We start from the raw sequence: 14,350 nt of genomic DNA on the forward strand, positions 1-14,350 counted from the left end.
CTAAAAGGAGCAATTAAAAATTTAAATTTAAGGAAGACATCATCGGAAAGCTCAGAGAGCCAAAACCGGTTTGGCTCAGTGGATAGAGCGTCGGCCTGCGGACTGAAGGGTCCCGGGTTCGATTCCGGTCAAGGGCATGTACCTTGGTTGCGGGCACATCCCCAGTAGAAAGTGTGCAGGAGGCAGCTGATTGGTGATTCTCTCTCATTGATATTTCTAACTCTCTATCTCTCTCTCTTCCTCTCTGTAAAAAAAATCAATAAAAAAAAAAAGCTCAGAGAAAAATTTCACTATTTAGACTAGAGTATCATAAAAGTAAAGTAAAAAAAAAAAAAATGAGAAAAAATTTCCAAAGATCTTGTTTTTAGAGAGGAGGACCCAGTATTCTATCTGTGTGGAATATTGTCAATTATACAACTTTAAAATGTCTCCACTGGCAACTTAAGCATTTCATTCAGAATTTCTCTCTTTTCTCATTTCCATTTCTTTAGCTGCAGCTTAAGTTTACATACTCTAATTTTGTGCCCAAATGGAACTAGCCAACATGAGATAATCTTTAAGGGATTTCATCTACTTACAGGAAAAGTATTAAGTCACTAGTCATCTTTCCCTGAGGATTAAGAAATCTCAGTCTTTAAAAAAATTTTTTTTAATTAATTTTTTTAAGAGAGGAAGGGAGAGGGATAGAGAGAAACATCGAAGAGAGAGAAACATTGATCAGCTGCCTCCTGCACACCCCCCACTGAGAATATGCTTGCAACCAAGGTACATGCCCTTGACCGGAATTAAACCTGGGAACCTTCAGTCCACAGGCCAACTCTCTAGCCACTGAGCCAAACCAGCCAGGGCTCAGTCTTCTTTTTAAAAATTGATTTTTCAGAGAGGAAAGGAAAGAAACATTGATGTGAGACAGAAACACTGATCAGTTACCTCTCTTTTGCACCCTGACCAAGGGATCAAACCTGTAACTTGGGTATGTGCCCTGACCGACAATCAAACCTGCTATCTTTTGGTTCATGGGGCAACACCCAACCAGCTGAACCACAGCAGCCAGGGCTTTTTTTTTTTTTTCCTTTACTTCCTTTTTCTGGAGTGCTCTCAGTAAGTTATCTATAGCTTTCAGGCCCCGGCCATGTGTGGTGCACACGGAACAAGGGGAAGAATGTGTTTGAGACCCGTTACTTACTTTGCTTTAGAGATGAATTTGTAAGTGTCATTCCAGTAAGCCAGGAGATCTGTTGCCTCTTCATCATATACCCGAATGTTATGATATTCGAAGACTCCTGGGAAGAAGTTATCTATTTCTCGAGTGACATTCAAAATATACCGCACCCTGCAAAAAGAACCAGGGGAGAAATTGGCTCTACTACTCAGGCTAAATCCAATTTCCAGCACTGCTTTTCTTATTTACAACTCTTTTACTCCCTATGCCGAAATTAAATGCCAAGATATTGAAGAAATCTAAAAGACTAAGAGGCTATACTTACTTAGTACAGAAACGGTATAACAGGGTCCTGAGCACACCTGGGCACCAGAGAGTTACTGGGAGAAAAGTTGTCTACCAAGTGGAACATCTAAATTCCATTTCAGTTTACGTAGTTACACAATCTCATCTTGGACAATCTTTTGAAAACATGTCTTGTATTTTACTCAAAAGAATCAGCCTGAGGCCCATGAGAAACAATTCCTCTTTAGTCACTAAAATTACCAGCAATATAATTTATTCTTTGGAAGTCACTTGTATTAAATTATGTATCTCAAGAAACAAACAAACAAAAAATAAAAGGAGAAATTTCCTCCTATTTTCCTAACTGCCAGATTGTCAGATTTTTCTCTCTTTCTCTCTCTAACTATGAAATGCAAATGAGGCCAGAGCTGGGAGGGTCAGAGGAAAGTTGGACTTGAAACTCTCTGAACTCTCTAGGCTGCATTCCTGGCTGCTATGGCAGCAGATGTGTCTGAGAGTTCTATACTGAGGCTGCAGGAAACGGTTTCTGTATCAAGAAATTTTTCTGCTATCTGTCTCCCTGCACAATCTCAATAAAGGCTTGGGTTTAGTTTGCCAAAGGGTTATCTTTTCTCAGTGCTGTGTGAACTTAGATATCACTGGAGTTTACTCTCCCAACACGGCACAGGTCCCTCATTTTTCTGCAGAAGCTACTTCCTTCTCAGAACCGCATGCAGGGAGGGTTCTACAAACCCATTTCGGAAGTCAGAGAAATGACTACAGGAAGGGAGAGTCCTAGCTAACCAGTTCTGTGGTTAGGTGAGGAGACCAAAATTGTTCTGGGATATGATTTGAATCAAAGTTTATTATCAGAAATGATTTTTCTTTTTAATTTAAAAAGAAAGCAAGTGCCAACTTGGGAAAGTCTAATAGTTCCCCAAAAGGTTAAACATAGAGTTACCATATGACCCAGCATTGCCTCTCCTAGGCAAAAACTCAAGAGATATGAAAACAGAAGTCCACCTAAAAATTTGTACATGATTGTTCATCTAAGTTTTTAAAACAGCCAAAAAGTGGAAACAACCTAAATGTCCATCAACTGATGAATGGGTAAGTTAAATGTGGAATATTATGGAATATTATTTGGCAAGGAAAAAAGGAATGAAGTACTAATAATACATGCTATAACATTAATAAATATTGAAATATAATGTTGTTAAAAAAATTCTTAAAAGACCACATACTGTATGATTCCATTTACAGTATATGAAGCGTTCAGAATAGGCGAATCTATAGAGACAGACAGATTAGTAGTTTCTAGAGGCTAAGCTCTACTTATTTTCATATCTTAAATTAAATAACCAGATTTCCTCCCATGGAACTCTTTTTATAATTATTTGGCTTAAATCTTGCTCCAAGTTCATTTTAGCAATTATGACATACCGTTCTTCTGGGGAAAAGTAGGGAGTATGCATTTAGTCATGCTAAAGATAACCAGAAGGCTGACTTGGAGCTGGGAGAACAGGCAGCCCGTAACTAGCCAGGCAGCCACCGCTCTCTGTGAGTCTCAGTGGGTCTTATCTCTGTCTACAATGAAGAGTTAGCATAGTTAGCATGGCCAATTTCCAGATATGGTTTTCTCTTCTCTTGTTGGGATGATGTGAGCTGCTAAGGCCAAGTTCAATAAAAAACTTAGGCATTAGCTAAGAAATAAAAAGGAAATAATGGCAATAGCTTTTTACTTGCTGAATGTTCACTGTGGTCTCAATTGCTACAATAAAATTCAATAACCATACAGTTTAGGTGTACATTTCCTCATACAAAGTAGGTCCTTCTTGTTCAATTTCTGAAGCTCATCCATTTTTAACCTACTTAGTCTATAAGTAACTTACTGAGTCTCATTTATCTTTGTACACTTAAAAAAAAAATCCTCACCTGAGGATGTGCTTTTAGTGATTTTTAGAGAGAGGATGGGGGAATGGGGAGAAGCATCGATCTGAGAAACATCTATCGGTTGACTCTGGTACACTCCCCTAACCGGGAATTGAACCTGCAACCTAGGAATGTGCCCTGACAGGAATCGAACCCACAACCTTTTTGGTGCATTTGCTCCAACCAACTGAGCCACCTGGCTATGGCTTATTTATCTTTGGATCTCTAGCACCTAGCACTATGAGAGACCTATAGAAGATATTCAATAAACACTGAACGGACAGCTGTGAAACCAACATTTGCAGTTCTGCATATTCTTAGGTAAAAATAGGGACCAAAGGTAAAACTATAGAGAGAGCAAATTTTGAATATCAGTGGTTGTCGGGGTTGGAAGTGGGAGGATAAATGGATGGAGCATAGGGGATTTTTAGGGCAGGAAAATACTCTGTAATTCCATAATGATGGATAAATTAGACTCTTGTCCAAAGCCATAGAATGTACAATAACCAAGAGTGAATCAAAAGCTATGGGTTGGGAAGATTATGAGGTCTCAATGTAGGGTCCTCAATTATAACAAATGCACCAATCTGGTGGGATACTAATAATGGGAGAGGTTATGTATGTGTTGGAGCAGGGGTATATGGCAAATCTCTGTATCTTCCCTTAAAGTTTGCTGTGAAACCTTAGACTGCTCTTAAAAAAAAAAAAAAAAAAAAAAAAAAACCCACACAAATTTTTTTTTTTAAAGGAACTAATAACTGCATTTCCTTTATTCAGCAGGAAAGGCTTACACATTTATTTCTGAAAGCCTTACCACTGAAACAGTTGATCATTCATGGTAGGTAGGAGGATGAAACAGTGGGAGTATAGCAGTTTTAATTCTTATTAGACTGAACTTGATTAGAGTCAACAGGAAGCAACTCTAGAGCACAAAGTAACTCACTGACACCTCTTTGACTGGAAACGGTAAAGATAAAACAGTGATGCTTACCCTCGGTTCTGTAAATCCTCTAAGTTAGAGGCATTCCATTCGGAGCCCTGTGGAACCAAAAGGACAGGGTTAGGGAGCACTAGCACATGAACCAAATACCACATTTAAACAGGAGTCCTGTGAGGGAAGAAGCAGTTTCTAAAAAGAACGCCAATACCATCACTGAATTTCCTCCCTGTGTGCTAGGCACTTTGTATGGTATCATGTTTAGTTTTCACAAATGATAAAGTTACCTTCATTTTTATAGATAAGAAAACCAACCCTCAGAGAATTAAAATAATTTCTGTTCAAGATCACAATGATGGAAAGATATCTATGATCATTCTCCAATTTAAGTTAAATGTCTGCTATTCTTGTTTACAGTACTCTGACTTTTTCAAAAGTATGTATTGCAATTGTTGTTTGTGTATTTATTTATGTGTTTATTTACTACCTCTCTTCCACTGTAATGTAAGCTTCTCTGTTTCCTATGGAAACGCCAGTATACTGCCTGATGCCTGGCAGGGATTCAATAAACATTGTTGAAAGAACAAAATGGCATCATTATGAATTAAACCTAGATTTCAGTCTAAAGCCTACACTCTTTCTAGTGCATTATGTTTCATGTAGGGAGTTGGGCTGGGGTGGGGGAAGAGAAGGGAGAGAGAGAGAGAGAGAGAGAGAGGTGAAATAGCAGCTTCTGTAAAAAAAATGAGGAAAACAGGAGAAACAAAATTTAAGGAGGTTCTATAGATTATCTGGAAGATACATCAATTTTTAATATTTTGACACATTTGCTTTCTCTCTCCTCTTCCCTTTCTTTCAATATATGTCCTGTTCCCCCCCATGAACCATTTAAAAGTAATTTGAGCATCGTTACTTCATTTCAATACTTGACCATGTATCATTTAAGAACAAAAACATTCTCTTATGTAACATTCTCCATTTTTACAACCAAGAAAGATAACATCAATACATATCTGAATTTCAAAAATTGTCCTTAAAAATATACTTTAGCCTTGTGGGGTGTGGCTCAGAGGTTGAGTGTAGACCCATGAGCTCAGAGGTTGAGTTCAATTCCCAGTCAGGGCCCATGCCTGGGTTGTGGGCTTGATCCCCAATAGCGGGTATGCAGGAGGCAGCTGATCAATGATTCTCTCTCATCATTGATGTTTCTATCCCTCTTTCCCTCTCCTTTCCTCTCTGAAATAAATAAAAACATATATTAAAAAACCCCCAAAAATATATTTTATATTCACTCAATCAAGAATCATACCTTGCCATATTTCTATCTCCTTTAATTTAGAACAGTCCACCCTTATCTTTATTCTCTCTTTCATGACATTAACATTTTAATAGACTATGGTTCTTTAACCTTGGGAAAATTGCCCACAATCTGGATTTTTCTGATTGTTTCCTGATAACTAGATTCAGGTCAAGTATTCTTGGCAAGAATATTACAAGGGTCATGTTTTGTACTTCCTACTGCATCAAATCATGAGGCACATACTGTCACTTTGTCCCATTATTTATCATGCTGACTTGGAATTCTTGGTAGTATCTTTATGTCTGCTACATCCTTCTATTGTAGAGTTTGCTTTACAAGTAATCATCTTTAGGTGTAAGCAATCTTTGAGGCCATGTGAATATTCTGTTTCATAATAATCCTGTTATGCTTTAAAGTTACTTGAGTTAAACATAATTTAGCATTAGAAGACTTGGGTTCAAGTCTGAAACCCCCTCCTACTGTGAGGCATTAGACAAACTACTTAACCTGTCCTCATTTTCCTTATCTATAAAATAGAACTCTCTTACACCCTCCCCCCCAACATAGTTCTGTACATCTAGTGAGTACCTTCCTCCTTAGGTTACAAATATATAGTTTCTCCCAATTCCTCTGCCATGTGAGAATACAGAGAGAAGTCTGAAACTTGGAAGAGGGCCCTCACTCAACCTGCAGGCACCCTGATGCCAGACTTTCAGCCTCTAGAATTGTGAGAAATAAATTTCTGCCTTTTATAAGCCAACAAACAGTTTCTCACATATTAAAATGGGAAAACCTTCTCTTCATTCTGAATCTTCCTCTGCACACTGTCCTTTCTCCCTTCCCTTCATAGCCAAGTTTCACAGAAACATAATCTAACACTTCCACAGCATTATGGCTTCTGCCCTCATCATTCTTGCTAATGTTACTAATGAGTTTTCTAATTGTCTAGCCCAGGGGTCACTTTTGTATCCTTATCCCTTTGGTCTTCTGTGAGTATCTATCTGCTATGGATCATCACTCCTTCCTTATGGAATTAGATCACACTCCACAAACATCTACCCTCATGCCTGGCACAATAAAGAGGATCAACAAATGTTTGTTGAATGATTAAATGAAACAAGTATCACAATATTACAAGTGAAATGTAATTTAGCCATTTAACTGGAAGATCTCAAGGATACTGTACCGAGGTTCCAGTAAGTGATGAATAACTGATCTTTTCTATAGAGTAGGGCTCAGCTGACTTCCCCCCCCCCCCCCGCCCCAAAATATGGGAGGTTCTGAAGGCTTTCAGCTCAACCTTAGAAAACCAAGTCTCACACCACAAAAAGAGGCAAGAACTACAAAGGACTTCAAGGAGAAAGAAGTCAAGTAATACTCAAGGGTTGAGTGGCTAAACTGGAACCAAGGAAATGTGATCCCTAACTCCTTAATTTAGAAATCTAAATCATCTGAGAGGAACTCTGTCCAGCTAGATGGAAATAACCCTGACATGATGGGGAAAGTCCATGATTTTTATCTACCTGTCTGAGAAAATTCAACTGTCAATCTGAAATGACACATATCCAGAAACAAAACAAACTAAAAGCCCTGGCTACTGTCGCAGTGAAGCCTGTGCAATGTGACTTGGGCTATGGTTATGGCTGCTTCAAGTTCAACCTGAAAGAAAGAACTGGAGTCAATGTGGTGTAATTACTTTTCTGCCCTCAATGCAAATGCCATTTATATTGGCCTCCTGGGGTCTTACACAGATTCAGCCTCTTTTTCTCTGCTTCCCAGGCTTACAGTGACTTAATTCCATGGGGGTTTTCACTATGCTCTATGTAATTATGTAAAGCATTTTCTAATATTCCTGAAATGTAAAGTGAAATCCTGGGACTGTAATACATTTTTAACTAAGTTCACTTCCATCTTTTCACTCTGAGTTCCCCTACACTGTACTCGGGCCCAAAGACCCAAGTGACTGATTCTCCCCATCTCCCCCACCCCCGCCCCCATTGTTATCCTCTGGAAATAGTCCTGTTTGGGTATAAATGTTCCAACCAAAATAGAATAGGAGAGTACATTTATGGCAAATAAGAAAATGTATGCTGGGGTTCTCCTCAAATCAATACAACTTGACATAATTAAGGATTGGTATCTCAGGCTATATCTTTTTCATCACACCTGTAGCCTCAACTCTGTAAGTTACATTACTGTGGCAACCAGGCACAAGATCTCTTAACTTTATCCTATATATCTCTAGTAGAGGGATGAAAATTATGAATATGATAAAAATAGTCAATTTGATTATTGTCAGACTTATTCACATATCCTCCATTTCTCTACACCTGCTGTAAAAGAGTAACCGCCAATTTTAGGCTTAATTTTTCTTTGAAAAATAAACACTATCCTACAAGGATATTGTAATATCAAATCTTGAAAAATATACCAGCAGTAAAATTCTGACTTTTTTTTCATGAACAAAATTATTGGTTGTGCGTCCAATACTCCCGTGATTCCCTTGTTAAACTAAGAAAGCCGCCTGCCTTTCTGCAAAGGGTCTCTGTTCACATCTTGCTTTTTCTCAGCCAAATCGGCCAGCCTCCAGGAGAGCTGTTGATGTTGAGATTTGGCTGGGCAAAAGCTTCTAGCTCAGAGAAATAGTACACTCTTAAGGGTGTGGAAGAACTTTTTCTGGAAATAGTCTGGCTTCCAGCCAATGAATCCTCTCTTCTTGCTGCAGATTTTCTTTAAACTATGCTCTACACGTTTCTTCTTCAGACCAGGTGGGCACCTTTTCAAATAAACATCTCTGTGTAGTGCAGAGCTAAACATTCTTCCAAGGGAGGGGAGAAATCCTGCTGCCGCTCTTCACACAGCTACTTGCACCCCAGGCATGGCAGCTATGCACATGATAAAATGATTTTGCAGAAAATTAGCACCACCGTTTGCAACCTAGATAGGACACCTTTTTCTGTGTTAATTGCTGGGGAAGCCAGCAGAGCACAGACTCACTGGAGGAGAAGATATAGGGGGTTGGACATAGGACATGGTGGTGCAAACAAAGGGAGAAAGCCATCAGGGAAAAAGTACAATAAGATGTACTGATTTTGTTGGATAAGAGTTAAGTTTCAGGATTCTCTACTTTGAAAGATTTTTTTTCTCAAATAAAAAAAATATTCACAATAGAAAGAACATGTCCATTCTCTTGAAAACAGAATTGTATCTACAGCAGAATAGTTTCCCTTTTCAAAAAATACGGACATTGATACATATTAAAATGAACTGTTCTTTCTGTTTAAAGTACTATTAAAATTTGTTTATATGTCCTAAACTATACCATTGGTGGGGAGGGGGGGCGTAAGAAGAAGGTAGTTCTTGAAGGGACATGGGGAAGTCTGACTGAAATTAAACAGGTTGATTTGTCAGGTATGGACTATATTTGATATTCATGTCTATATCCTTTTCGGTATAAAATCCAAGCTCAATGGAGAATTTAAGTTTATAGTGCTGGTCACTTTCAAACGTGAGCTATTGTGGCTATGGGCACTTGCCCTTCATAAAAATGTCACGATACATGGCAGATGGGGACAGGGTCCAACACAAAAATTCTTTCCAGCAATATAAGAGCAGGGAACATCTGAATCCTCATGGAAGTAGACACAAAAGACATCAAAGACAGATGCTTTACAAATGAAAAGGTCAATGACAGCTTTGCTGTATGATCCACATCCAGAAATAGCAATGGTCAAGTTAAAGTAATAGAAAGAAGCTCCCTTCCTAGCTTACAGCTTTTCATGAGTAATTTCATAGCTATATATCACTATGAGTCACTCTGTAGTACTCATATTCAAACTCAAAGGCTAACATGGGCCAAATAAACGAGGTATGCTGCGAGTTTGACATGCTTGCTCTGGAGTGTCAATAAGTTAATTCAGGGCACAAGACTTGACTGCTGGGTGAAATAAACTTGAATATTCGGGGTAAGACTGCCAGTTTAGTCAGTTCCTGTGCATTTATTCTTCTCTCCTGTTTCCCAGCTTCTAATTATTTCACAGTTCACAATTGTCCTCACTAGAGAAAGAAGTGAAATTCAAACCAATCGAATTTAGTTCCTGGTTAGCATTTTTGGTCAAAGTGTGTGGGAAATGGAAACAAAAAGAAGGTTTTGCCCTGGCCGGTGGCTCAGTTGGTTGGAGTGTCATCCTGTACACCAAAAAGATTTCAGGCTTAATTCCCAGTCAGAGCACCTATCTAGGCGGGACACATAAGGGAGGCAACTGAACGATGTTGTTTCTCTCTCTCATCGATGTTTCTCTTTCTCTTTCTCCCCCTTCCTCTCTCTTTAAAAATCAATAAACATATCCCAGGATGAGCATAAAAACAAACAAACAAAAACCCCACAGAGGTTTTGGCATCTTTCCATTCCCCCCACCCCCAATTTTAATTATCCTAGCTAACCTTGTTCCCACCACTACGTACAGATGAAAACCAGAACTCTTTAACATTTAGGATTTTAGAAGCTTTCTCAATTTATCTCTCAGAGAGGTTCTCTTGGGCTAATTACAGGATAATGAATGTTCAAGAACTATGAAGAACAATTTTAAATCACCAAATTTTTAATAATCATAAAAGTATTCGGAACTCAAAATGTAGCTACAAGGTTCAAAATGCTTAAAAATCCAATAGCCTCTCATTAAGTAGTTCCCACTTGCTCTGCTCAGATATATCCGACCTTAAGACACATTTGGCAGACTTGAAAGAATGACCTTAAAGGATCATCCTAGTTGGGTATACTATAGAAAACTATTACAGACTGGTCTGTTTCTTACTTTGACTATTATGAAGAGAACAGATGAGATATTTAATAACCCGTTGGGGGGAGAGGGGATGGAGAAGAAGTCCTGATCTGTAGCATTTGCCAGTTTCCTTGGTGTAAATTTTCCCACCATACTCAATCTTATGAAATCACTGAATGAGAAATTGGGAATAGATGAGAAGAGACTCACCATTATATAACATCTCCACCACACAATAGACATAAATAAACGTAAGAGCACAGGTAATAGTAAAAAAATTAGAAACTGATGAGGTTTGAATATTTATTACCTTTGTTTTTAATGTTGTTACATTTTATTTAAATATAATAAAATTTAACAGCTGCCCCTTCCCCATGGGTTGGTATGGACTATCTTTGGCACACCACTTAAACAGGCCCTAAAACTTACCAAGAACACGTGCTCAAATATCTGTGTAGGACTGTCCATCTGACCAAGAATCACTATCATTTCATTATCTATATATTCCTTGAATTCTCTCAGGTTGCAAACCATTTGCATTTCCAACTCAGTTCGTATCTGAAACAAAGATGACATATTATACTAATTTCTGTAAAGTCCCTCTGTTTTTTCACTCACTTACCATTTTTAGCCCCATACCTATCCCACTCCTATCTGGCCTTGAAACAAAGAGGACTATATGCCTTTCAGCATAACGATTATTGCTTGTCTCAAGTATATTTCCAGTAGGACATGATCTCACTCATCTAGGGGAAATGGTGAACAACATAGATTGATGAATAAGAACAGACCCAGAGGTAAGGAGTCATGGGTCAGACTGTTGGACCTCAAAGGGAGAGTGGGGATAAAAGGGAAAGATCAACCAAAGGACTTATGTGCATACATATGAGCCTAACCAGTGGTCAAGGATAGTAGGGAGGTGGGGGCATGAGTGGGAAGAGGTGGGAGATTGGAATGGGGGGTTGAGGACAAATATGGGATACCTTAATCAATAATTAAAAAAAAGAAAAGAAAAGAAACAATGAGGACTTAAGGTCTCTTACCTCTTTGGATGTGATATTCTCTAAATCCTTCTGCATCATAATCTCCCTTAATTTGGTTTTAATTAGTCTTTCTGTTCGCTCACGTTCAGTTGGTCTGAGAAGAGAGAAATATTGATTTTTCTTAGGCAGGAATTTAATTAAGTTAATGAATGTGCTATTTGATCATGGTTCCAAATTGACAGGTTTCTAATGGCCAGAAGAGAACAATATTTTTAAAAAGTTCTTTTCAGAATGTAAATATGTAGAAATTATTACTTGAAGGTTGTACATGTCCAAAAGCCCTTAAATATATTCACATATATAGATCATGAAGAAATAAAGGCAAATAAGCTATACTGAGTATAAACTTTAACAGAGGATCACAATCCATAAGTACCACTGAGTACCACTTGCTGAGCCGGGTAGGCCAGTGATGTGACCCACTATAGAATTGGGTCTTCTGTTGCATAAAATGCCACCTAATGTTGATAATTCATTCAATGCTATGGTTTTAGAAAACAGGAAAGAAGCAAGAGTGATTTCTGTCTTCTACAATGAGGCAAATTCTCTTCTAAAATGGGTTTCAAGGATTAACTACCTGGAATATTTCCATTCAAAATTCTTTCCTTTTCACAAAAGCTCTCACAATATCTTTGTGAAATGGTTTTACAGATAAAGAAAGTAAAAAGCTGGAGGGTTAAATGACATGCCAATGATCACATACACTGGCAAGAGAACCAGAACTGTCAGCCTAGCTTAACACTCTACCTGCAAGATTTTGTTGCTTCCCTTAGTCTTCTGATTCTTTTAAAAATAAAATTACCCTTGGAATTTTTAAAAAAATATATTTTATTGATTTTGTACAGAGAGGAAGGGAGAGAGATAGAGAGTTAGAAACATCGATGAGAGAGTCATCGATCAACTGCCTCTTGCACACCCCCTACTGGGGATATGCCCGCAACCAAGGTACATGCCCTTGACCGGAATCGGACCCGGGACCTTTCAGTCCCCAAGCCGACGCTTTATCCATTAAGTCAAACCGGTTTTGGCACCCTTGGAATTTTAATTTGAAATCAAATTAGGAAGCTGATTCTCCAATTACTAGACAGATATTGGTTCAATGTAACTGGATGCTTTTCTCAAAATGCATTATTTCATATTATTCAGAATGTGAGGGAGGCTGACAGAGAATACTTTCTGTCTCATCTTTCCCTTCTTACCTACTCAAGAAAGGTATCTGCTCTGTACCTCCTTATTTGGAGATGGAAATGGACTAAGCCTTTAGGCATCCTGCCCACCCTTGCTGCCTACAGCCTTATCACTGGCTGCAAAAATAGCTTTAGTAATCTCCAAAGATGGATGTTTTGACCCCACAACCTTGGGGCTCCCTACCACTGGGGCTTTTAGTTTTTCATGAACCCTACAGAATACAGCTGATAATTATACCCTGTCAGTCAGCCCTCAGTCTTCCTGTCTTGACTAGGACTAAAATTCTTAACCATGTTCCCTACCACTTTTCCTAGACGTAGCTAATGGTAGAGTGTCGCACACTTCAGTTCTATTAAAAAGAAATATTGGAAAAAAAAAAAGTTTAGCATCTTTGTGCATGGTTTAGATTCCCTAGTTTAGCAATCTTTATCCAACTGCTTCACACTTGGTTGAGGCAGAGTGGTTTGGGAGCAGACACGTGTAGGTTTTAGGTTTTAATTTTAGTCCTGCTAGTGGTGTGAACTTGAACAAGTTCCTTCCTTTCTCTGAGCCTCTTTCCTTTTATATAAAATAAGGAAAGTAATAATATGTGCTTCATGAGGTTCTTATGAAGATTAAATAAGATACTTTTATGAAGAGCCTGGCATAGCACTTGACATAAACTGGAGGCACCATTCAGGTATGTTCCCTTCTTCCCCTTCCTTGGATTTTTAAATATATACTTTATTCACAGAGCATTTAAGTTCATTTGGCACTGTGTTTGCAGCATACTTAAAAAAATATTTTTTTCTGGTCAACTTAGGGAGGAAATGGAAAAATCATTACAAGACAAATACACTTTCTCAATCTCACTGGAGAAAAATTCAGAAAATACATACAAACGCAAAAAAATAAAATCACTGAAAATCCTTCTATCAGAGTTATTAAAATATGGTGACTGACCATTTTCAATCTTTTTTTAATGAATAGATACATATTTGTTTATTAAATTATCTTAAAACTGGAGCTATATTATACACACTAAGAACTAATATTTAATGAGCTTCTATCAGGTGCCAGGGAGTACATTTCACTTTTTTTTTGTGTGTGTGTGTGTGTTTGTTTGGGAATGTAGAGAAATTATGGGCAATTTAATTTTCCTCTTTTGTATTATAATTTCCAAATTCCTCTAAAAAAATTATGAAAAATAAGAAGGGTTTTCTCTCTTTCATTTAAGTCTGATTCAGAATGTCCATTTTTGAGCCAGATGCAACATCCATTCCTCTGATACCCATGAACCAGCTGTAAAGCTGGAAATTAGTAACATTTCCCATGATTCGAAAGCCAAACTAACCCTTACCTTTTTTGTTATCGTGGGATCTTAAAAGGATGAAGGCTAATGAAAAAGAGGTCCTAGTACCAGTAACACCCTTTGCAAAAACTTCCATTGCTTTTCTGACTGTTTTGTTCTCACAATTCTTGGAAATTTCACCTTTTCTAGTAAAAATAATCCTCTATAATAAAAGCCTAATATGCAAATTGTCCCCTGAACTGGGAGTTCGACCAGGGGACAGGGCCTGCCGCTAGGGACCCTACTCGTGCATGAAATTTGTGCACTGGGCCTCTAGTTTATTATATTATTTGAATAAGCCTTTAAAAAAAATCATGAACTATTTTTGTATTACTTTAGGAATCTGTAGACAAAGGTTTAGAAGATCAGTTAGTAAGTAGCTATTCTTTTCT

At 38.0% G+C, this 14,350-nt stretch overlaps 1 protein-coding gene across 5 annotated transcripts in view; it reads right to left on the reverse strand.

Moving 5' to 3' along the window:
* Positions 1-14,350, reverse strand: part of SSH2 (slingshot protein phosphatase 2) — a 209,607-nt gene that overhangs the window by 24,343 nt on the left and 170,914 nt on the right. For all 5 annotated transcript variants that reach the window (XM_084862830.1, XM_084862829.1, XM_084862833.1 and 2 more), the window contains 4 exons: positions 11,441-11,534; positions 10,827-10,955; positions 4,371-4,417; positions 1,187-1,333 (listed from right to left, as the gene is read on the reverse strand). In XM_084862830.1, the coding sequence (XP_084718956.1) occupies positions 1,187-1,333; positions 4,371-4,417; positions 10,827-10,955; positions 11,441-11,534 (417 nt within the window). The remainder of the gene's footprint in view (positions 1-1,186; positions 1,334-4,370; positions 4,418-10,826; positions 10,956-11,440; positions 11,535-14,350) is intronic.

Source organism: Pipistrellus hanaki, assembly GCF_964339955.1.
Source record: "Pipistrellus hanaki genome assembly, chromosome: 16".
NCBI lineage: Eukaryota > Metazoa > Chordata > Mammalia > Chiroptera > Vespertilionidae > Pipistrellus > Pipistrellus hanaki.